This window comes from Apis cerana, linkage group LG5 (assembly GCF_029169275.1).
Source record: "Apis cerana isolate GH-2021 linkage group LG5, AcerK_1.0, whole genome shotgun sequence".
Taxonomy (NCBI): domain Eukaryota; kingdom Metazoa; phylum Arthropoda; class Insecta; order Hymenoptera; family Apidae; genus Apis; species Apis cerana.
Genome location: NC_083856.1, coordinates 3,537,773 through 3,564,929, shown reverse-complemented (window position 1 = coordinate 3,564,929; position 27,157 = coordinate 3,537,773). Strand labels below are relative to the sequence as shown.

The 27,157-nt window shown below is 28.2% G+C and overlaps 1 protein-coding gene across 5 annotated transcripts in view; it reads right to left on the bottom strand.

Annotated features, from left to right (window-relative positions):
- LOC108001352 (protein doublesex) overlaps positions 1 to 27,157 on the bottom strand; it is a 90,114-nt gene that overhangs the window by 50,878 nt on the left and 12,079 nt on the right. For 2 of the 5 annotated variants that reach the window (XM_062075845.1, XM_062075847.1), the window contains exons 4-5: positions 6,424 to 6,567; positions 5,301 to 6,143 (exon numbers count right to left, since the gene is read on the bottom strand). In XM_062075845.1, coding sequence (XP_061931829.1) covers positions 6,058 to 6,143; positions 6,424 to 6,567 — 230 coding nt within the window. In that variant the 3' untranslated portion in view covers positions 5,301 to 6,057. Of the gene's footprint in view, positions 1 to 2,603; positions 3,710 to 5,300; positions 6,144 to 6,176; positions 6,568 to 27,157 lie in introns of those variants that run through there. The other 3 variants (XM_062075842.1, XM_062075843.1, XM_062075846.1) reach the window with 2 other exon arrangements.

Here is a 27,157-nt window from a genome sequence, read left to right as displayed (position 1 = left end):
CGATTTCCAGTGATAATTAAGGTATTCAACATGCTGATTGTGCACACCGATACTACATGCTCATTATTAAGTATTCGAAGTTCGTATGGTATATTATTATATATTATATTAACTATAAATGATCAGCAATATATTTCTTTTTCTTTTTCTTTTTTTTTTTTGGCATCATTAATCTTTGTCTGAATTGAATAGATATGGATATACAGTTGGTTGCATAATAATTGTATTAGTTATTTTATGCATGTGATGAAAAAAAAAATAACAAAAACATGTATAACGTATATAATGATAAACATACGTTGTTTTTTCATTTGTGAAAAATGAATCAATATATGAATTCATAGAATCAATTATACAAGTTGGATAAAATAATTTTTTATTATCTATATATTACGTGCATAAAATGCGTTATATAAGTATTATTTGTAATGTTCGACTAACAAGGTGTGTCTCATCGATTTCAATGAAATTTGACAGGATGATAGGTTTAGGATATTTACAGTAAGCGTAATCAAAATTATAGCCATGACAGTCAACTAGTTTTATAGCATGATCGTATGGAACGCTTCATCTTAACAACTATTGCCGTGTATATCTTAATATAAACTTTTACAAATTTCTTTTTCCCATAAATCGAGATTTTTCATACTAGATCATTTTAATCCCGATTTCTAATTAAAATTTAATAATTTTTCTAATAAAATATTCCTCTATCACCACCCTTAATATTCATTTTCACACAATATTATCTACTCATTTTTATATTTATACAAGTATTATGAATCACTGATGTTTATAACCTTATTTTAACCTTAATTGTTGCAAAGTAAAATTCATTAACAAACAATTAAATCCTACGGCATCAATCCAAGTTTCCATTACATTCTCATCTATTAAATATATACAGGAACAGATTCCTCAGAGATAACGATGAAAAAAAAAGAAAAAAAAAGGAATATATCATTATAATAATCATTCGATCTTGTGGAGGTGTGTAAATTGGTAATTATTACAAATACCGAGTAGACTAAGCAAGGAATAACCCCCGTATATCTAAACGGCAAATATAAATCAACCTTCACCCAATAACACAATCACGCGTCCAATTACAACAGATAAACACATCCCAATGCGAGCATAATTCAAATCGGTGAAATACGGTTCCTCGGACTAGGTTGTACACCACAGCGTGTCTAACAACACTGTATCCAACAGCGAACAACATATAACCGTAAATCGTTCTACCTGTTCGACACGAAACCAGCTGGAATGCAACTTTCCACATGGGCTTAAAAGTGTACCGACAACTGGACGAACAGCCTCGATTCCCCGCCAATCTATTCTGAATCGGTGTTGGCACGCGTGAACACAAGGTCTTCACCGTAATTGCTATCCCCACGAACCACAATTCCAACTAATAGCACCACACCGACAATCCATCTCGAGCTACTGTAGCGGCAACTATATATTTACGGCAAGGTGTATCTGTTCCACGGTTTTTTAACCGCGGTTTCTTTCTTCCAAACGTTTCTTGCATACCTACGCGTCGCGGGAAAAAGAAACTCGCGTGAAAGGTAACGCATCGCTTCCAGTTAGATAATTTATTGCACTCGGGGATACGGTCGTTGTAATGAGAATTTTTTTAACTGCCGTTTATCAAACTCATGTTTTATTCGTTTTAACATTCGTTGAGGTATAAGTTTTATTTTATATACGAGTAATAATATCTTCGATCGGGTAATTTTTAATGTATAATGTGTAAAAACATTCTCGGTTGAAAACTTTAGAATTTAGAATTAAAATGGAATTTATTGTTTCTATTGACACGAATATGAATAATGGAAAATTAATACATGTAAATATAACCTGATGTTAAATGTTCATTAAATATTTACGTTAAAATTTTAATATAAAATGCCAATTCGTTTCGACAATTCTTCGTTTCATTGTTGAGAAGGTTTTAATTTTAAATGAAATTTTATAGGTTTAAAGAACAAGCAAAAATAATAAAGTTTTTTTGATTTTCAAGAATGTTTAAGAAAATTTAGCATATAATGTTTTACCATCTTTAAAGAAATACAACAATTGTTTGGATTATAAAAAATGACATCATGAGATCGCAAACAAGCTCTTTGAACACAAGCTCGTTATTAACTGTTTACAAAAGTATCTAATTAGTAATTAGTTATTTGCTTACTTAGAAATTACTACGTAATTAGAAAAGTCTACCATTAATTTACACTATAAACGAATAAGATTCTCGAATCATTTGCATGTTCCAATATGGTATTACAGCATATAATACCTACAGCATTTATATAACATTCAAGTATTGAACAGCCGCGAGCAAAAAATTTTCACTTCTAAACTTAGAAAAATGCATGTACCAGCTTTCTCCAATCATTTAAAATTTACATGCGTTGTCAACATTTTTCTCATAACTTTTACTGATCTCTACATTGCACCAGAACGAATAGAAATATTTCGTTTGGTGTTTAATCTAAAGAAAAGCGATAAAAAAAATCATAGATCGAGCAATATCGAATAGAAAATTCGTTTCGTATTCTAATTATTTATATAATCAATAACTATATGGTACTTACGTGTAATATTCACTAGCTGAGTTCATAAGATAAATAGCGTTAAGAACAGCTGAATCTCATTCGTTGCGCATTATCCTCACATCGTATATCATTCTTGTCTTCTTACTTGTGTAATGAGATGTAATAAGAATTTTACAATTATCCTCGCGATTTAAATAAAAATTGAATATACTATTTGCAACGAGTACGAAATCAATAGGTTTGAAAAATATATAGAATATTAATCTAAAATAATAGCAATTATATTGATCGTATAAATAAAATAAATTGTCATTAAGAATTAATAATAAAATTACTTCTATATTTATGTTTACCCATGCTTGTGAAAATTTTGTCCGAATAATTCTATAATTGGCAAATTGTTATCACGTATATTTTATAGATATATTATGATAATAAGAATTCTATGCAAAAAAAAAAAAAAATAAATAAACAAATTAACGATAAATAAAAATAATAAATACAATATTTCTTGCACACAAATAAAAATGACTTTGTCATAATTCTATATTTCATAAAATATTTCATAAAATACCTGTAAAATTACTGATAAAGTCACAGTAATTTTAAAACGTACATCGATATATCATTAGTATAACGTATAAACAATCATAAAATGTAGAAAAATCTAACCGAGAGAGAACTAACTTGAAACAATAGATATTTGGAATGTAATTTAACTTTGTAATGATGAAAATCTGCAAGCTATGAATAGAGAGAAGAAAAGGAAACGTGCAAAAACTTTATAAAATATTGCACGGGTTGCGATCGTTTGTCCCACTTTTGTTTCACACTTTCCAAATCAATGGTAATAACAATAATAATCTTGGTAAAATATAGCGGTAATAAAATTGTTTTAAAACGTGTAAAAATTCGTGTAACCAGTGATCACACGAGGCCAACACTGATTGCGCGAAGACAGGCAGCGGTAACAGATGGTCACGGTGGCAGTTAACGCGTTAATGAATAATAAAGTGGCAATTTGGTCGGTTTATTTATATCTCATTCAGAAGAGGTTGTTCGAAAGAGCCGCAGTGATCAGGATGATATGCGCCCCAGGCAACCATAGGCACCGGTGTTATGACGTACAAGATGTAGACCGCAAGCTTAAAGGATTTATAATGATCAAACCGCGTAAATAGTACTTGAGCAGTAGATAAACTACTTAATTCTATTATGCCTTCATTTTTTCACGCCTATGTGGCTATTCTATTTTTATAACTTTCATTTCTGCCAGATGGAAATAATAGATATATTATTTCTGATAACATCATATCTTCTCTTATCTAGAAAATCTTGATTATCAGAATTCATGATATAAGCCTACTTGTACGGCTTATATTAAGAGAAGTTTCGATTAAAACAATATAAGTTTATATAAATACATTATTTTTTAATAAGTTTATTCGATAGATGTGACCTTATGTCATGATAATTTAATCAATTGGAAACATTTTTGACTGAATGATTTTCGTTTATGGATTACTATTTTAGGTTAATTATTCATAAAAAAGTTGTTAATTAAGCAAATATGTGAATATGTGAATACATTTTTTGTAACATTAATGCCAATTATTAATGTTATATTATAATATTAATATTTTTTTTATAATATTTATATAACATGATAGATGTTTTATCATATTTATCATAATTCTAAAAAAAGGAGAAAAACTATTTAGATAAATATACAATCGACCTTGACTTTGAAATTTTCTCAATACAAAGATAAGATATTGAAAGATTAGGAGTGCTATCTAAAAAAAAAAAACAATTTCACTATATTATTTCACTATACTTATATAGTACTTTATATAGATTAAGAAAAATTTTATTGTACGTGATAGTGTAACTAATGATTTCTTGATTGTAAATAGATACTGACAATTTTGTGTTTTTTTAAGAATTAATAAAATAAAAAATTTTAATTAGGCACGAAAATAGTTAAACAAGACTACTTTTTATATTTAAATATTTAACATTTATTAAACATTTCGTTGTTGAATCATCTCTTTAAAAAAATTTATTCATGTGATAAATCTTCATATTAGAAAATATTCTCATAAATAAGAAAAAGATTTAAAAATTTAAAAATATGTTGTACGTATTATAAGATAATCTTTTCGAGAATGGACTCTAAAAAATTGTAATTTGTCAATTGAAAAAATAAAATCATTGTTGAGAAATGATCAATGATAATGACTGCTATAATGGCTATATTACATTTGCATACAAATAGATATAGATACAACAATGGAGTGTTAAGTATTCCAATGGTTTTAAATCCACTAAAGAGAAAATCATCAATAGCTATTTATATATTGACGTTTATTCATGAAAGAAAATAAAACAAAAATATTTAATAGAAGAATAATAACGAAAGTTTGATAATTTACCTTAACTCTTTCACATTTATAGCACTTATTTTTTATCTGTTCATAGATATAGACAGGAAATATTATAACTTAAAATATCGTTTACGTGATATTATTGACAATATGATAGAATATCTATCTTAAGTATCTTATCACGTGGAATATTTTATATTTTTAAAAATAAATTTTTTATTTTTACTTTGCGGAAATGATTAATTATTAGAATTTTCAAACAAATATCGCTTTTTATATATATTGATCTGAATATTAATTAAATATTTTTAATATTTCAGATCAATTAATTTGCAAATATAATACTTACCTTTAAATTCCATTTAAATCTTACATTGTTGAATACAATCGGTTGATATTCATATAGGTATATATCTTCATGATGATTAAATTCTATCTTCCAATGAAAATATAATTGTAACAAATCTTCGCGTGTTGAATAAATATAATAAATTGTGTAATCATCATTTATAAATGATCACTTTCTGCATTTCAATTTTGATTCGATATTATTGTTAAGAGTGACGAATACAACGAAATTGATATGAACAAATATATGCTGGAAGCATAAATCTTATTGTAATGGTTTTAACACCTGTGTCCTCGACTCTAAATTTATTTTCGAGAAACTTAGTGCACCATTGTATTTTATAATGTTTTATCAGAAATAAAATCCGAATAATAGAAATAGTTCTTTGGAATAATATGTAATATAATTTTTGATTTATATACTATCAAAAAAATTTAATTTATTAATGTTCTACAATTTCATCATTTTACTTTAATAAAAGTGCATGATATATAAAGAAAATTTATTACATATTGTTAAAATATAAATGTTGTTGCCAATTTCGTTATCCACATGCGCCAACTATTTCACGACAAAGAAATCTATCTTTTAATCATTAAACCGTCAAAATTAAATTTACTCTTGTCATTTTTCCAACAAAAATATAAGAATAATCGGTTCATCGATAATGAATTTATATTAGAATCTTTCTTCAATATAATTTTGAAAGAATTTAATGAATTTCAAACAATCATTCGTGAAAATCTCATAAATAAAATCAAGTAGGTAATAAATTTATAAACGAAACAATTTTGTTCAAAATAGAATCCCAAATAAAATTCTTCAAACAGAAGATTATTAAAACTAGAGAATAAAGAAAAATAGAAATTATTATTATTATTTTTCATGTTAGATTTGATCATATTAGATAAATAAAAATGTAATTTTACATAATTATATATATAATATTAATTAAAAAATTTTTTTCGTATAATAAATATTAATTAAAAACTTTTTATAGAATATTCATTTTATATATTTATAATTTTTTTATGAATATAAAGCAATATTAAATCATAGAAATATAGTGGAAATATTAACATAAAAAATATATAAATATAAAGTTGAGAAAAAAATACTTTACCATCAACCATACGTCTCACTACTTCTTCCGGATTAGCCCCTGCATATTTTAAATTGATGTACATCAATAACAGTGCTTCCCAAGGATACTGGAAAAGTTCTACAAGTTTGCTACTGTGCTCCAATAGAATTTCCACATTTTCACCTATAACATAATCAAAATAAATAGTTTTATTAAAATAAAATATATATTCAATCAAGTTCGATTTTATGCAACTATTAACACAATTTTATTAATAAACCATGCATAATTAAAAAGTTTAAAAACTGTTAAGAATGATTGAATCCGTTTAAAAAAATAAAATTTATGATGATAAGGTAATAAAATCTAACGGGTGCCACTAATTAATATATATGAATTATTTACGCAATGAATCTGACATACACTAAAAAATTGATTTCTTTAATGATGCATATATTATATTTCCTTGCATGATTTATTACACATTACGATGCAAAAATAATATACATAGGTTATGTTCGATTATAGAAATGATATACCTAACCTATATCTAAATGAGCACGTGCTAAATGAATACGTATATCGATTAATATTTTTATTTCGATTCAAAATTATTATATCAAAAGATATTATCTTTAATGACACATTTATTTTTCTAAAATAACGTAAACTTTTACGTAAATCTTCAAAATTTCTACGAAAAATCAAATGACGATGAAAATAAAACAGAACTCCAAAATCGGCTATTATTCGCGGCATGCCACGTGGTCTCCGATTCATCCCGAAGTTGCCCGAAAAACGCGATTCGCGCATGCGCACATGCTCAGAAACCTCGTGGCGCCGTACATATCGATTCGAAACAATCAACAATACTCGTTACTCCGGTTGGCGAACCGAAGCCGTTCTGCGTAAGGGGTGGGAAATAGTGGTTCGGTAGGGGATATAATTGTTTCTGTGCAAGAGAAATAAGTGAGCGAACATGAACAAGGACAATAATTCCCCAGCCATTATAACATGATGTATTATATATATTATGGCAGCCAATAGTAGCGCGTCCGCTCACCACAGCTCCGCCTATAAGAGGCATTCTGGGTCGTTTTTAAAAGGCGGAAATAATCCTCCCCTCCTGCCGACCTACGTTACGTTCTCTTTCTCCTTATTCCGTTGCTGTTTCTCCTCCTACATAGCGGACTGCCGCTTTTTCCAAGTGGACCGAATCTACTCCTCCCTCTTTCACGTTGCCATCCCCCTACGTTCTATCGAATAGACACCACGACGCGGGCCGCAGGTGCCGCTCCACCGGGACGCCAATCGTTGGGTCCCTCCTTTTCTATGCGCAGGTGAACCCGGCCAACCACGTGCTCCGTACCCGCGCGTATGCGTGTTTAACTCTTTGGAAGTGGCATGCTGCCTCCGTTAAAGAGCGAGAGAGGAGTGGAGAGCGCAAACATTGGAGTGGGAGAAAATTAAATTCTCCAAGAGAGACACAGGGGGAGAGAGAGCGAGAGGGAGGGAGAGAAAAAGAAAAGAGAGAAAGAGAATCTAATAGAGGGACTGCCCTCTGACCGAAGAAGGTCTCCGACGATATGGAGAAGAAAAGAGAAAGACCGTTCAATGCCGTCCGTCCTTGCTTTCTGCTCGTCCGCGATATTGCTATCACTCTTCCGTCTTTTTAATCATTTTTTTTTTTAATCAATCTCATCCCCTCCTCTATCAAACGTTAAGTATCCTTCTTGTTAATCTTACGTACCTGTGATACGAGACTCACAGCTATGTTCTATGTTGCTGCTTTCCCTTCGTTTCGCCATAATGTCGATGAGGTGCAACTTACTATACAAAGAAAGACATGTGTGGTTGAAAACTAGTCTTCATTGAAGGAGAAAATACATGGAATTTTTTACTTGGATGAAATGGAAAGTAAAGAATATGGGTATAGGTGTAAGTAATGGAGCACAACCCGTAATTCCTTATAAGCTCATAGCTCGCGACATACTTCTTGTATATTTAGCTGAGACATGAAACTCTAGTCCTGTTTAATCTTGACTAGTAATAGAAAGAATGTGTAAGAGGAAGAGAGAATAGATGGTCAAAACAGATAAAGAAATTTAAATGCCTGTGTTCGATATTACTTGCTTGACTGGATCCAAGGAAGATTCTTGCTCAGCGCAGTGGAAATGATGCCCAAGCAAAGGAGAATTTCCAGTGTATTTAATTCTAGTATTAGATAGTGGTATAGATTTAATGTATAAAATTTTTCTAAATAATCTGATAAAATTGCTATTTTCTTTATTATATAAGAAAAGTTTTTGCCATATACCTAAATATAAAAATGAATCAAAACTGCAACGCTATATTTTAATAAACTAAGATTGAATATAAATATGTAACATAATTTATAATTTCCTCAATAGAATTTATTTATCTATCGTAATATAAGGAAGAACTTGCAAAATGAACTGTAAAGTTATTATTACACGTTGAAAAACACTTTTGAACAAGATCAGATGACATGCTATGCATGACACGTTCACATTTGAGACGATCGATAAAGTATGTAATACTTTATCGCATGTAATTCGCGAATGGTAAAAGGATGATGATAAATAATGAAAGTTTTTGACACCATTTGAATAATTAAGTTCTACTTGGTGAAAACATTAAAGTGAAATAAAATCAATTATCTTGCAAATAGATAAAGATATCGGCGTATCTATAATATTAATTATACTATTGCTTATATTAATTTCTAATGCTTTGAAAAATTATGTTTTGCAGTTTGTAACAAATTCAAGAAACAAATTTTTCAGTATATATTTTCAAATAACTTTTCAATTTTAATTTTCCTTATTTTATGTAAAGAAAAATAAAATATTTTGAAAACATTAAGTAAATATTTAAAATATATTCTTTTTCAGTTTAATATTTATCTTCATATTTATAATTTTTCAACTATTTGACTGGATCTAATTTGAAATACCTTAAGATAAATTTACTCCATTTTCTATACTAACATTCATTTAAATTTTTTCAATATTTTTGGCTCTTAACGTTATTTTTATTCAAAATTGTTTATTTGAAAGATAGTTGAAAGTTATTAATAAGAAATAAATTATTAAAATTAACAAAAACATTACACACATTTGAAACAATATTTTTAATAAACATTTTCGATTCTCTCTATGATATTTTAAGTAGAACTGAAGATATGTTTTTAATATGAGCTTTATAATGCAAAACGATATTTGTGTAGATTGATACAAGCTACAATTGCACTTGAATGTATCCAGCATACAATACGGTAATTTGAACAGAACGATACAAAGTCCGCACAAACTCGCTTTCCTTTTGATATTAAAAATAATTTTTGTTATTTCTAATCTATTAAAAATTTTTCAAAAACAAATCCATAAAATTATGAATATGATATACTTTGTATATGACAATATAATCATTAAATATTTATTCTTACAATAAAGAAATCTGAATTGGAGCAAGGAATCTATGAGAATCTATGAGAAAGAATTTATATACTTATAGAAAAAATATATCATTATTTTTCAATCGTTATTTTTATTTTTATTTTCCTAACATGAAATTAATAAAGTAACATGAAACAAATTTATCATAGTTAACTAATCTTAGAATATCATAAGCAATTGATATCATATAATTTTATTTCAGAACTATGTATCAATGAATTAGCATTCATATCTACAGTTTAAAAAAGAAATAAATATAAAGCCAAACCTACATAATGTTCGTATATAATAATCATGAAAGATTCGCAGTTATTTAATCCATCAAGCCATCAAAAACAATTATTACGAATCAAATTATAAATAAACAGGTTCGTGTTTAAACTGACGAGTGAAACTGTAACAAGGCTTTCTCGATGAAGTCGATACCGAGAACTTGAGGAGCTTTTGTAAGCAGTCTCTACGTCGTAGTGGCGTGAGAAGTTTATAAGATTGTATCCTGTCAATCGTCATCGTTTAATCACGTTGTGAATATTTCACGAGAGCAGAGAAACTAATATTTTATTACACTGAAATATTTAATTAATTATTTACATTTATTTGCGAACACACAGAAAGATCTTTCATTCATTAAGGAACACAAATATATTTATAATTAAATTAAGTAGATCCAATGAATAATTGTATAAAATTTTAATCAGAATGTATCAGTGATCAATTTTGTTTTCTTGATTTTTTAGCAGGCAAATTAAAACGTTTTAAACTTTTGGGGGAAAAAATGAGAATACGAACATCGAAGAACATAAGAACATCGTTAGTGTTATTAAACGATTTGATGATTAATGATAAATATTCGAAATATGTTAAATAAAATAATATTAAATAAATATTTTATTGATATAAAAAAGAATATCTAATCTATTTATCAATATTAGTGCTATAACATAGGAGAAAAAGTTATTTTATGTTATTGTTTCCATAGAAACGAATTTATCATTGCAATACAATTATGAAACAAGCCATTAAACGCTCTTCCATCATAAAAGAAAATTTGCATTTTAGCTATTATTATTACTAAAATAATGTTTCCAATCAAAAATTAAAAATTGTAGGTCTAAAAACATCATATTAAGCATCAACAAAAAACAAAAAGAAAAAGATCTATTAAATTAAATTCGTTATGAGTTGACCATTAAATCGTCAAACAATAATTAACTAACGTAAGTCCTACTTCATACGATATGACGAAACATAGATTACATAACAATTCCATTATACCTAAACTCTGAGATAAATTACTATGCATTTACAATTTCTGCATTCTTTCATAACGATAATAGGCAACAATGATTTTACTAAGATGATGTATAATGTAATTTTTGATTCTGAATTTATTTTAATCATTCTTCTTGTCTGAAGAATATTATAGTACAAATTTTTCATCAAAAATTTGATTATACGCTTCATTCAAGTATCGTAAAAAATAATTACAAACTTTTTATGATATACGGAATTAATAGAATATTTACATACTTTACTTAATCAAATCTTCTGAACTTGAAAAAAACTTTCTTCACGAATTGATTTCTTTTTTCTTTTTCTGAAGATGAAACTTATTATATTAAATCTTGTTATAATAATATTATAGTATATATATATATAGATTATTGAACTTTTAATTGGAACATTTTGTATTTGAAAGGTTATATCTGAAGAAGTACAACGAATCTTTCTTCCCTCAATTTAATTTAAATCTAACTTTAAACTACTAAATCTAACTTAACCTAATTTGAATTAGAAATAATCTAATCTAATCTACCTAAAAAATTGATTCGTCAATAAAGAGACAAAGCAAATATCTAGATGTTTGAATTGAAGTTGGATGGAGCACAAACTTGGTAATTGATTGTAATGAGATCATTAAATATATTATATCCAAATTTAAAATAAATGTTAAAAATTTATCAATGAATCTAACATAATTTTAATAATACATATCATTCAGATTTGTCTACAAAGATACAAATTTTCAATCCATATCATCTCACATCTTTCATATCTGAAGAGCAAGTTGTAACACTCCAAACTATCTTCATTGTGAAGGCTTAAGATAACTTTCGAGCAAAGTATAAGATATAACATGCTACCCTGGACATTGTTCCAGTAACGAAAGTCATGTCAAAATCAATAAGCTACAAGTACAATAGCATAACTTTACAAACAGTTGCATTATAAAATTGTATAACTTTACAAACTTCATAAAAGAGAAGTGGTTGTATAGAAAAATGAAAACTATTACTATTGAATAAATTAACAAAAACTTTAACTTAAAACGTAACATGCATATTGTAACATGTATCATTTTGTAACTGTGTTGAATAACCGATAATACTTTCTGTCGACTTTATGGACGAAACAATTTTATTATCACACTCCAAGCATAAAAGGCGTACACACAGGCATAGATATCTAAAGTGCAATATACACAGCATAAAAGAAACACGCGGGTACAATACACGAGGCATGAGAAGAAAAAAAAAATGAAAGCGAGAATGCACGTAACGATATCCGATAACGAAAACTTTGATATCAGTCCGCGAATTCTCTGAAACTGCTGAATGCAAACCACCTAGTATTACACCAGTTGATAATATTGTTTTCGATTCACGATGTGATACTGTAAAAATATTTCTAGTTGAAACTTCATGAAGAATCGTATCACGAAATTAATTAATAAAAATTAAATAAAAAGGATGAAACACATTTATAAAATATATTTAATACATTGACCGTCTTGTTATCTTAAATCTCGTATAATCATAAATATATTAAATGGAGTGGATACGATACATTAAAATTAATTTGTTCTATATTTTGGCACGTATTCAATATTTTAATTAACTTGATTTTTTGCGAATAAATTTACGAATTAATTAATTATTCATTAATTTTTTACCCAATTTTACAACTTGGCAATTCGTATCTATAATGAAAGTTAATTTATATTAAACGGTGAATATGTTAATGTTAGGTATTTATAATTATTAGTTAATTTAATGTATCAACGTTATATAAGTACAAATTAATAATATGAATGCCATGTGTACAGGTAACGTGTTATGAATATTATATAACAAATACATTAATATTGTACGTAACTACATCGTATGGGCATAGGTAACAAAAGAACAAAAGTTTCGAAAGTCTTAAAGTTTACTGCTTATTTTTAGTCTCTTGCATGCTATTTATACATTTTGATGCTTAAGTTAATTGCATGATTAGGCAATCATCGTAAGAACCAGGGAAAGCAAAGTTAATAACAATTTCACAACCAACACTGTAAGTTGAACTCAGCGATGTTGAATCTCCAAGAGGAGTGCGTAGGATTTTCACGCGGGGCAATTCTAACAGTACAGAATGCGATTATAACATTTTATGAACGTGCGTTTGATTGTACGAAATTGGTCGTTAACTCGATATCCCACTAAGTATTCAGCTACAATAAAGATAATAACTGCGACACTACTAGAAATTTCTTACAAATTGTATCACACACTTATCTAACCTATGATACGAACAACAACTATGTAAATCATATTTAATTCAAGTACTTAATTATATTTGACAAATTTAAATAGATATATATAATTTCATATCAGAATGTGTTAGTGTTGTATGAGACTATTGGCAAACAAATAATCAATTAAAATTTTATAAATAATACGATAAATATATTTAAATTATAAATTCTTCGTAGAAAATTTACGGAAAAGTTAGGATATAGTTATCATATAATCTCCAATTATACGATATCTAGAAGAAGGAGAAGATTTTTAATTTTTCTTTAGCAAAAGCATATATTATTATTATCGTTGATGTATCTCTCATTTCAAAAAGTGTCCGATAAAGTGTATAAATAATTCAGGTATCGTGTAGGTGTATATATCGGTAGTAAAAGTTTGAGTGGCCATGCACCCTTCGTTCACACCATAATCTCAAGTACTCGATTCAAACACTCTACTTACACATCTCTAACACTCCACACTAAATATTGTGAGAATATTCTTGATAGGAATGATTATTTTTCTTCATAAATTCAAAATCAAAAAATTTTCAAAATTTATTGTAACATGTTAAATAAATAAAGATTTTATACTCGATAACATAAAATTAAATTTAAAAAAAAAGTCTAAAAATTTGATTCTTTCTTTTCTTTAATTCTCTTTTAATTAAAATCACATTTTGCTTGATTATAACACTAATTACACTAATACCATGTACTATATCGATATAGTTTCCACGTTATGACTAAAAAAAACTTATTACTTGAATTTGACATTTCATTAAATAAATTATTTGTCCCAGATCTTGTAGAACATTCTTTCTAATGCATTAATTTCCATTATAAATTGATCATTGCTCAAAGTTACATACACAAGTTCACAAAAGATAATGAAAAAATAAATAAAGGAATAAATAAACTTCAACAAAGACGATCGATAACAGAGATCGGATTTTACCTGTGCACGCGAATTCACGAATTTCCCCTTGATGATCCCTGACGAGGATCTCGTGTTACATAGGGGAACGCGGAACCCCCTTCTACCTTTCGACCACTGACTCCGTGCATTCGATGGACACACGTCGCGGAGGGATGGTTTGGAAACGAGCTTTGTAGCAATGATACCGTTGTATCGCCGCGTAATTGAAACCCAGGATATATGTATGCTAACAAGGAATCGTTTCGATGACAAGAGGACACGTCGCCATACCGAATATCATTGCTATTCCTTTTATTCGACGAAAGCTTGCACATTTTTACACGATATCTTCTGAAACGTGTTTTTCAAAAAGTTTGTTCTTCTTTTTTTTTTTTAAACGCAATAACAGAACTTCATTTCTATGAACTTCATATGAATCTGTTAGGGAACAAGCATATTTACATATGTGAAATTGTTCATATGAGACAATTTCACAAAACGTTTTCTTTAATAATAAATTAGATACTGAGAACAAACGCGATTGTGTATGATTGTTAATAAATTAATATTTTGTAAATGAAAAAGAAAAAAATATAGATCCAATTACTATATCATAAAAACATTCGTATAAATGGATGGAATTACAGTTCAGTCACTATTAAAAATTTCTATCAAAAATATAAATGAAATTTATATAAACAAGATTTCACTGCATATTTTTAAAACGTTACCTACGATTGATCTAACTTTGATAATGACTCTCAAACTAATTCTTAACAAGAGGGATAAAATTTGAGCTAACGATTATTTCAAAAACTTTTTCAAAATTCACTTCAACCGATTTAATATCGTTTTAACGAGAAGGAAAACGGATCGAAGAAAAATTGCAGACGTTTCGTCTATTCCGCGCTGCACAGAGGCTCCATGCTTGACATTTTACGTCTGTTTCAATAAAAACGATATAACCGAAACCCTTTGCAACAGTTCTTCTCCGCCTATAAAAATAGTCAACGTGAAATCGCAATAAGTTCCAGCGGAAAGAGCCGAATGAAGGAACGGTCGTGAACGAGGCAGGTTTTACGAGACACGACATTTCGGAAGCAGTAAAATCCTATCCTGTCAAACGTTCGCATAAAATCCTTACTCGCTTCGACCATTGCTCGCAAACAAACGAACGTATTCCTCTTTCCTTTTAAGAAGTTGCTCATGATATATGTAATAATACGCATAATATGTAAATGCGTATAAAATAATCGAAACAAATCCTTTATTGAATAGCCATGTGAGGATTTTGTAGCGGGAGAAATTTACGTCGCTTGGATATACGTAAATTCATAGAATATTCTCTTAGGCAAAATATTTCCAACTATAACTAATTTAATTATGCAGAACAGAAAAATGTTTTAAGTAGTTTTAAGTAAATGTTGTTAGATTCGATAGAAAATCTAAATATTAATATAATATTCGATTTAGAAAGAAAATGGTAACACCCTTTCAACCCTTATTTCCGATATTCTTTTCTTTAAATGATTGGTTCCTGCATAAAGAACTATTCAACATATTTAGTGGATACAATGTCGAAACATTGTGAAAAAAAGTGTATTATATGAATGTTTTGTTATTTCGAAATTTGTCAAAGAAAAATATATATTGAAATCCATAGCTCTTTAAGGGCTAACAAGATATAAAAGTTTTACAATTGTTTATGATACTCAACTATTCGCTACATAACTATATTGTATCGATTCTACATTACTGATTTCTACGAATTATATATACGATAAGATAATAATACAAATTATTTTCATTATAAATATTTTATTCGATTTAGATATTCCTATCTATTATATCAGGCAATCTTAATTGAACAACTTTCTGTGAATATCGTTTGAATTCAACGTATACAGATTTAATTATATATAAAAAAAAACAATCGTATATAAAAATAATATCATTTAACCCGAGTATTATAATTAATTATTCTTGAATAATAAAAATTTAATGAAAAATTTAAATAATGAATGACCCATACGTATATAATAAGTGATTCGCCACACAGGATATTCAATATAAATATTTTATGAAAAATTCTCAATTAAAAACATCAATAAAAAGAAAGAAATTCGATATCAATTTTTGTAATAATATATATTACTCCATTCTATGATAGTCTGAATAACATAGATATAATACTAAGTAGCTAAATACTTTCGAGTTGATCCAAATACTGTACCCAACTAATAAAAAGGATTAAGATAGATCTACGATCCTCCAGTTCAAATTTTCCTCATTACTTAAAAAAAAAAAAAAAAATTCAAATGCTCAACACTCCTGCTGCCATGTCATCGAGGATCGATCGTCTCTCAGTGTCGAATAATTCACACGCGATAGAATGCTCGACAATGAGTAACCGTACACCACCGAGGCTGGATTAACGGTCTGGTGAAACGAAAACGATGACGTCACGCGACGCAACGCGCCTCGACGTGCCGCGTCGCGGCGTTAAACACGCTATTTCGCATAGAAGTGTGTTGGCGTCACACAATACGAGTCGAGAGACCGAAAAACCATAAACACCCCCCCGGATAAGGCTACTCGAGATGCCGGGAAGATCGTTGCCCTCGGGGTGCATAGTAGAAGGTTATAAAAGATTTTAAGACTTCTTTGGACGCGAGATGGCTGGCGCGACGGTGGCGCTATGCGGGAAGAAAATGAAGCGTCGCGATTCGTTCGCATTCACCGTGGCCATCCGCCACGTTCTTCTGAGGACTTGCCTACGGTGCAGCAATGTAAAGACAGGATTTCCTACTTATATACAAATAAACGTCAGAGCCTCGTATCAAATGTATTCGTTCGGATGTGTTTACATCGATACGGCGAGGAAGTATTCGACTGTTTTTTGCCGTACACTTTTTGTCAAACGTTGAGTCGATGGAGAATGACCAATTTCTTCGAATACGAATATGAATTTATGGATGGATTTAATCAAATTTCAATTGTTTTGTTTTGCTCTATTTTAATATGTAAAGATTAAAATTACAAAAAACGCGAATATTTCTGAAAATTACTCTAATTCAAAGCGATATTAAAATACTAGTATCTTGACTAAGTGAACGATTAAACGAAAAAGATATTGTTTCTGACAATATGTTTATAAAAATCAATGAAATCGGGCATGTCATAAATTATGAATGCAGTAGAAGTACGATGAAATTAATCTATCTTCATTATCACATATATAAATGACAATAATCACACATATAAATATAATCAACGAAATACTATTTAGAGTAAGCTAGAGAAATTAATTCTGACTCAATAAATAACTATCTAAATGTGAAAATAAGACAAAGTATTAAAAAAATTAGATGAACTATTTGAGAAATCACAGGAACAAAAAAGGGAGTACTTCTCTCTTTCGCTTATTATTAACATCACGGTAACATATCGTCCTCCTCATAAGAAGCACGAATGTGCAAATTTTCTCAAGAATGTGGTATGAATGTCACGTTTTTATTTTTAATTTCATATTATAACGATAAAATTATATTTTTAGAAATTAATTTCTGAAGTAAATTAAAGTATCTATAAACTTCTATAAATTACTGAATAACATATTCACTACATCAACTCGTGTGTCTGGCATGAAAAGGACAATATGATCTTATCTGTAGATACTTTGGCCAATTGCCAATTCGTGTCTGTTTGAATGAACGTACATATTAGGTGTGTTGAAATCAAGTAATAAGATTCCTTCTCACAAATTTCTTTTCAACACGTATATCTAGTATATCTAGTATTTTTTAATCTTTTCTCTATAAAATATTTTTCATTAAAAAATTTATCACTCACGAGTCGAAAAAATAACAGAAGCTATCTTGTATCTAAATTACAAACCTTTTACAGCATAAACACATTATATTATTGCATCAATTTAGAGTTTTCGAATATATAAGTCCAAGAACAGTTTAATATTGATGATTATCATGTAACATGCAGTAAAATCGATCGATTCTGTCAACTCAATGTGCAATGCTAAAGAAACCAATGGTAATCTGATCAGGAGAGAAATCGACAAGAAATATTATATTTTTATAATTAGTTTACATCCTTTCCATTAATTTATAAATTTTTATCTAAAAAAAATGCAATTGAAAATGAAAAGTATCGAATGAGTTTCAAGATTGATTCTGAATTAATTATAATATAAATATTCATACGATTATTAAATATACTTTAAATTTAATAATCATTTTTAAAACAAAAATTTTTAAAAATCATCTATCAATTTTTTAGGATCAATTTTTTAATATCAATATTAAATAATATCGTCAAAATTATTGAACTATGATTTTTATTTACTTATTTAGTACGATTTTTCTTAAAATTTTCTTTTTAGTTTAAATTTAATTTACTAAAAAACTTATGGCTCAAAATAAATATTTCAATAAATCAATAATAATTCTAATGTGATCAAGCTTACTAGATTCACAGAGTATAATCAATTGGAAATATTGCATTCAATGAAGCAATGAAGATGATGACTATAGTGAAAGTTTTAATCTGTCTTCTGTTGATAAATTAATAGAAATAACAAGTATGAATACAAACTTTCCTCGTCGATGAAGAAATATTTCTAAATGATGATGAAAATAAAAACATTAAAAATTGAAATAATGCATATATAGGTATTTTTAATTATATTTGAAAAAAATAACTGAAATTTAGAAAAAAATAAATAAATATAGAAGATTTGCAAAAGATTATGATTATCAATAATGAAAAAAACGTAATTAAAGACAATGTAGAAAAGAAACTCCATTATAGATTATCTCATATGCTGGCGTTAAAATATATTTCAGTACAATAAATGAAACATGTGCATCGATATTTTAATGAAAAGTTTTCTGACAATTATACTTCTATGTGACATATATGAGCAACAGAAAACTTTAACCGCTTTGACCTGATTTTCTCGCATTTACATTTAAATACTTGCAGTTATTTTTATGCTTCTCTGATTTAACCAGCAGTTGACAGTATACATGGAATAGAAAGATAAAATTTGTTATTTTAAAAAATTCATTGGATTTACTAGATATGTTTTGAATAATAATACATAATGATTTGATAAATTCAATAATCACTGTCTCGATTATATCGTATTAAAAAAATAAAATTTTATTTACTAGAAAATCATAATATCAGATATATCTTCAAAATATTATGACGGGTAAAAGAGATGATATTTAAATCCAAAGAAAAATCTGAAGAAAAATTCGATGATAAAGGGCTATTCAACTCCAAAGAAGTTATAAAGAGAAAGCAAAAGAAATATTAAAAGAGATTGCCTTGGCTAAATCAATGTTATTTAACGCTGTTATATTTGTTGAAGCATTGTATGAACTACGATCTTCTTTCTCGTTTCTTTAATGACTGATGATTAATGATTTTCAAATAACAAATATTGATATGAAAATATTTAATCGTTAACAAATTTCTAATCCTCTGATTCTTTGTGTAAATTTATCTTGTTTTATTATAAAAATATATATATAGAAAATATTAAAAACTTGAGAAAGAAATTCGCAGTGTCGTAGAATAGCCATTTATTTCAATGATTATGCAGGTATGTATAATACTTAGAACTATATTTGCATATGCAAATTTACTTATATAAGCGATTAATATTGAAAGATGATTTAGAGCGAAGAGTGCTGTGCATTTTTAAATAAAATTGATAATTTTTAGACTAGATCAATGGCTTTCAAAAAATCGTATTTTATAAATGATTATTAATAATATTATTAAATACTATTAATTTCAAAATTTCATATAACTCTAGTCTTTTTAATATTTAACAATAATATAATATGATGAAATGGAAACAAGATCTTTTTTTTGCTCATATATATCGAAAAACATGTTTTATTTAGCCATTGTTAAATATCTATGAAAAAATTTTGAACGTTAAAACATTAGCAGTTAAAATTCTTACAACGCAAAGCTATAATTAATATTATATTCGATGATGTGTGTTTGACATTAACTAGAATTACTTTTCCTAGTAGTTGCTAGATTTATAGAGTTACTTTCTAATTTCCACGCTAGTGTTACGTTTATGAAACTGCCTTTTCCACCGTTATCGACGTTTGGCCAGAGTTATATCGTCAATTCGAGAACCTTGTTGTGAAAGTTAAGTAATGTAATAATAATAAAAGCTAAGTACATAATTGCTACGTTAACGTAATACGTTTTAAATGTAGAAGTTTTAAATTGAAAATAACAATGTTGACAAAATGTAAGTATGAAATTATATCCTATCTATAATTAACTATGATGAACTGTTTAAATATGAATATGTGTTAAATAGACGATCTCAAAATTTTTTTGTAATGTTAAATTTTATTAAAATATGATTATTATTCATTATAAATTAATATCGTTATTATTTAATGAATATATTTTTGGTCGACTCAAAAAGATCGTATTGAACCACAACGTATCCAACCAAAGTCAGTCTCAGAATTTAATTTATACTAAAGATATCACAGAAATTTATTAAAAATTATGAAAAAAAAACAATAATCAAAATGATCTCATCAAATATGTAATATACATGATTTGTTTCTTGAATAATGAGATTGTTGAATGACAAAACGTTTGTAATATCTTATAGAAGAAATATGTAAGTATTTACTTGAAAAATTCGAATAATTTAAAATAAATGATTTTTATCTATATAAAAATGTAACCATTCTATTATACAAACAGTAGATAATGATCACAATTAGTTCAAATAATAGCCTTTACTGTAGTTCAATAAGTTAACTAGACAAGGTCCTATTACTCTTGATCGATACTGATCGGAGCAAGCATGATAGGACAAAACGATATTATATTTAGCAGAAACGTGCTCTGCTCTGTATTATCGAGATTTCGCAGGCAATCGATCTTTTCCTAGAACGAGTGAAACTTTCAAACTTTCTCGTAATTTACTCGATTATTCGACTATTGAAATAAATACGAGATAAAAAAAAAATATTATCACAATAAACAAACATTGAAATATCAAATACACAGATCTATAATGTGTGTAAAATTATGAGGATTGTTTGATCTTTTTTTTTTAATCTTAATCGAATAAAGAGAAAAACTAAACTAATTAAGGTTTTTTTTAAAATATCTTGAAATATTGAGTAAATTTATCACAAACAATGACATGGAAAAATGATTTGAAATCATCTATCTTAAATAAAATCGAGAACTTGGATCAAAAACATTTCCTATTAATAAATTTGACGAAACAATTTTATCCTAAATGGTTAAATCAACGTCGGTCATCCTGATAAAAGAATCGAGAGGATGAAAGTTCCCGAGATGGGAAATTTTCCCGACCTACCCTCAAGTAAGTACATAAATAGGTATCTCTGACACCACACAGTAACCCAAGAAAGTCGTAAACGCTACCCCACAGTGCCACGCGACCCTTAAAAACACTACACCAATCGTTTCGTGTAACAAGAGAGAGATTACCCCTCCAGCATTTAACCGAACGTGCGAAGGGTCCATAAAAGGGCAATTGATGAGATTCTGTAAGTGGACTACCCTTCCATGCACCGATCGATTGCGGTAGCCGAAAAAGAAGAAAGAGAGCCGAGACCGGTACGATTCAAGGATTTACGAGTCAGAATTTCGAGAAGGTGGCTACTACGAGGAAAGGTCTAAAGTCGTAAAAGTTTAGAGAGTCCCGTGAACAAAAATTTCTTTAGGGCAACTGAAATCTGTTTCGATTAGATACATTATTGCTGTTCCTAGAATAATGGTAGTTTAAACACGTGCTCCCATCATAAAGATTGTAAATTATATTTTCGGTTATGATCTTGGAAACACTTCTCCAAAACCTCAAATTAAATTGGTGATCATCTGTACAATTGATCTTTTATTAACAGAATAATAAATTATTCTTTTTTATTTGTTTTATTTTATTGTAAAGATACAATAACGAATTAGAAATAAGAATATTTCAATATAAAGAATAAACTATTAAGTATTGGAGAAAATAATGAATTTTGATTAGATATGTATATTTAATATAATTTTATACAATTAATTATTCTATTATAAAAATTTGTTTTTCTTTCTACATATAAGATACGATACTGTGAAGTGAATTATGTATTTCAGATTACATTGCAAACTACAGACTATATCTATAAATATTCTTTAGCTATTTAACAATTAAAAAAAAAACGTAAGCATGTTTAAAAAATATCTACAAAAAAATTCCTTTCGCCAGATATATAAAAAATAGTAAAAACACTTTTAACGATTAGATATTTCTCAAACATTTGTAGAAAATAATCACACAACAACTACATATCTGAATCAAAAGATAAAAAACAATGAATTATGTTTATGAAGGTCTTTAAAAAAAAAAAGAGTTATAAAATTAATTATGAATGAGCATTTAGTTATAAATGCCACGCGCCAGATGGCCGAGTAGCGTGGTCTCGGATTCAAAATGGCGACGGCACTACATCCTTTACAAGTATGCATAACCGTTGAAGAATTGGTGTTACGCTTTCACCAAGCATATCCTTACCTGGCATAACAACGAGCTACGCGTTATTAAAAGCCTGTGCTCGATGCAAGCTCGTAAAGACCGACTTTATAACCTCATATACAGCCATAACACTAAGGCAACGATTCCCTACACTCGTTTTCTTCCACCCTACTTTCCAGGATATCAATGTCCACGCCACTTTTCCATTACCACAATACAGGGATGCTCTCCCTCCGTGGTAATTTTCATCAGCACGGATCCGTGGAAACGGTTGTAAATCAATTAACAGGTTTATGGCTCTTTATGGAAACGACTGTCGTAAACCTTGGGTCGGCCGGGTCCCACACAAGGACCGCGGAAGAACAACAAAGATCTCAAGAAATTTCATTATTAACTATTATCAGATGAACCAAAATAAATGTGTAATTTTTCATTGATAAAATTTCTGTGTTTAACATATTTTTTTTTGTCTATATCTTTGGAGAAATACATTCTACAGTTGTATCAACAAAAATATAAATGGGGGAATACATAAAAAACATAAAATAATTAAAATTTATGATATTGAAAATCTTAAGAAGAAATAATATAAGATTTCTTTATATAACTCTTTTATATAACTTGTAAAATGTAAACTGGTTAAATAAATATATTGGAAATAAAAATTTTATAACGCAATATTATATTTTAATAATTTAATTTTATTTTTTATTCAAATTCAGAATCCAATATCAGAATATATGAATATATATATATATATATATTCAAAAATCGTATTGCACGGAAAATTTATTACACATCAAAATTTATCCCTCTTTAACGATTGCCACCTTCTTAATAATAATACTAAATAATACAACGTTGAGAAAATAATTCAGTTGCAAGACAATGGTTGTTACTTTTTTTGTTTTTAATCATAAAAAAATGTGAACTTCACGTCGATGCATCATGCCAATAAAATATCGTTAGGGTACACGTGCTCAGACCTTGACAGATCAAACAAACTTGTGTACAACTTTAAATGCGGTTCGCCAGTGCGTGTAGACGTCAACCTTCTTCGAATCGTTTATATTTCGTCCATGAACAAACTATTTCATCCGAAAGCGAGAAAAATAACGATAACTTTTAAAATCGAGCCAGATCGTAAAAGCAAGAGCGAGCTCCCAGGTTTCGACTTTGGTTATAAGTTCGTATTATATTAGCCGGATTCGAACGACTCGCCGTCCAATGGAGACGATCGTAAACCCAGGGTTAACATTCGGTCGGGTTGTCAAGTGAAAGAGTGGCTTGAATTTCGTTGGGATCACTGTGAACGACGTTATAAGTATATACGTTCGGTTATACCCAAGCATTCCAAGGCTTTTGTTCAAATTAGACCCACTGCTCGAAACTGAATCCTTGGAATAAGCGATCGGTTCCGATCGTAAGCGATCCGAAATTTCTATCGCTATTTTATAGATCGATGTTAACGATTTACTGGTTATCCAATTAGGATATGGATGCAAAAATTTCATTCTTCTTTACAGTATCGCATCGTAAATGGAAAATTAGCGATTAGATTTAGATGCTAAGATTTAGATAATGATCTATTAATAATGTAATAATTAATTTTCTAAAACTCTTATTTAAACCTTGAATTGTTTAATCATTACGTTAATCATTCCCTCATTTATTAAATCTAATTAATTTTCAAGAAGAACTAATTAAAATGGAAAATATATGAGCTCTTGTAAATTAAATTGAAATCCTTTTTAGGGAGATTTCTTTAAATGTTAAGAAAAGGGATCGAATCGAAAATCTAAACCTTCAATTAATAATTGAAAAAGATTCTTTCATTTTACTATTTTACACTCTAATATGATAAGTACCACTTTTTCAAAACTAGATTTTTTTCTAATATTCTAACAAATTTAAAATAAATAAATCGAGACTAATTTTCAAAATAGGAATATAAACTCCAGTTCATAATTCTATGCCTCAATGGTCCAACAAATCATGTTATACCAAAAAAATAATGACAATCTATCAATCTTTGTAAAAGTTACCTTAAAACTTATTGTTTTAAGAGTCTCGAAGGGGTTAAGCCCTGTCATTGGAGACTCAAGATCCTAAAGAACGTTCTTTCTTCAGCTGGTCCGTTTTATGTCTTTCGTCGATTATATGATGTCGGTCAAAGTCGTAAGACGCGAAAGCTATAGGTAGGTAATCAGTAACAAACGTTCGATTCGTGGAACTGGAGTACAGTGCTCGAATTGTACTCGGGAATAATAATGATCTTTCATTAATTGAACTTCTTCAAATAACATTTTATACGGTAATTGCAATCGATATAATGGTTCGTATATCCAGACACGGCTAAATAACAGTCTTCTGACGAAGACCACTGAATACCAGTCTTTGTTGTTTAAGTCTCGCGACAAGGGAGGTCTTCTTATCTGGCCATTATAATTTCTTTTACAATTATTTCGCTTTATTGCTCGTTTGCGATTGTTTAGGTTTCACACGCTCTGATTTCATGAACGAAAAAAAAAAAAAATTTCTTGAAAATAATTTCGAACTATCTTATATCTTAGATAATTGGGCGTCTATTTTTCTCTCAATACATGTTGTTTTACAAGCAAAAGAGTATTATACAGCAAAAGCATGCGATACATGTGAAAGTATCGTTATAGATTTATATCATGTAATATTAGAACTAATTGTTCCTCAATCAATATGTAATTTGAACAATTACCTTTTAATAACATTGTTCACAAAAGAATATGAATTTATTTTCAAATAAGTATCGAACGACAATTTTTTGCTTCCTATAAATTGATCTTTTTTTTTTTGTTTGATTTATCGATTCTTATTAGGAAATTTTTATAAAAATAATTTCGTTCCTTTTATTAAATTCTATTTATATCACAAATACTTTTTGACAAATTTTGATTTTCCCGACAACAATTTTTCCAACTCTTTCTTGTCTAATAAATATCAAAAAAAGAAACTTTATATTATAGCACATAAGGCTATAATTCCCCTTGCGGCATGAATCATACCTACAAGCCCAACTCCCTTTGCATGTATAAGTATTAATTATGGCCTGATAAAAAATTAGCATGTGTAATGAAATCATAATCGATAATACGAATCGTAAAAAATACATTTAGAATTCATTTAATAAATTATGATGATGATGATGATCATTTTAAAAATGCACTCACACATGTAAAAAATATTATTATAGAATAATATAAGATAATTAAGTCAGATAGATAATTAACTTTTTCTACAAATAATAATGATAACTATTTTTCATTTGAAATGAATACTAATAACTCGATATAAGTACATAGATGTAGACGTTGAATGAATTTTATTAACGAATATTGAATATTTATGTAATATTTATGTAATATTTATTTTGTTTAAAATCAGTCTCTACCAAATTTGACGTGGTTGACAACTTTATGAAATGCATCGAGCAATCGACACGGGTTTTTCTTGGAATCTTTGTTAGTTTTCCCTATGATATTGATCAGACAATTATCTGAATGTTTTGAATACATGATTATGTAAGATATGTGAACGAATGATATGCAAAATGATTTTCTCATTATAAATTATCGCGATTTCCCTGAACAAATTATACATAATTTTTAATTTCTATATTTTTTCCTTTGCTCAATAGAAAATATATACAGCATAATTATTTTTATATTTATATGTGAGTTTTAAATGAGTTTGAAAAATATATTTACTTGTAGATTATAATTCCTATATATAATTTCGTATACGATATTATTGTATTAGATTTAATATAAATACATATTAACAACATATTCCAAAATCAATGAAAAGCTTCATATCCTATACTATATAATTATCGATGAATCAGGCTGATTAAAAAGAGGGTAATTAAAAGTTAGAGCAACAGGTAGATCACGATCAACATGTACATAAATACCTATTACATATATACCTATGTATATTCATCAAATACATAAATCAAAAATAACTGATAAACATGCATATTAAATACTCTATAACTTTGTGTAATAGATATGATAATGAATATCTTTTAATTATAGTGAAAAATCTTAATACCAGTATAATCATAATATTTTTTTAATGCAAAACTTAAATTAATTCCATTATAATTCAACTATCTATTACACCAAAAAAAGTCTTTCATGCATTTCAAAAATATCATGCAAACTTTCAAATATTTCTTTCCACAGAATTTCATATAAGAGAATTCATCCAAA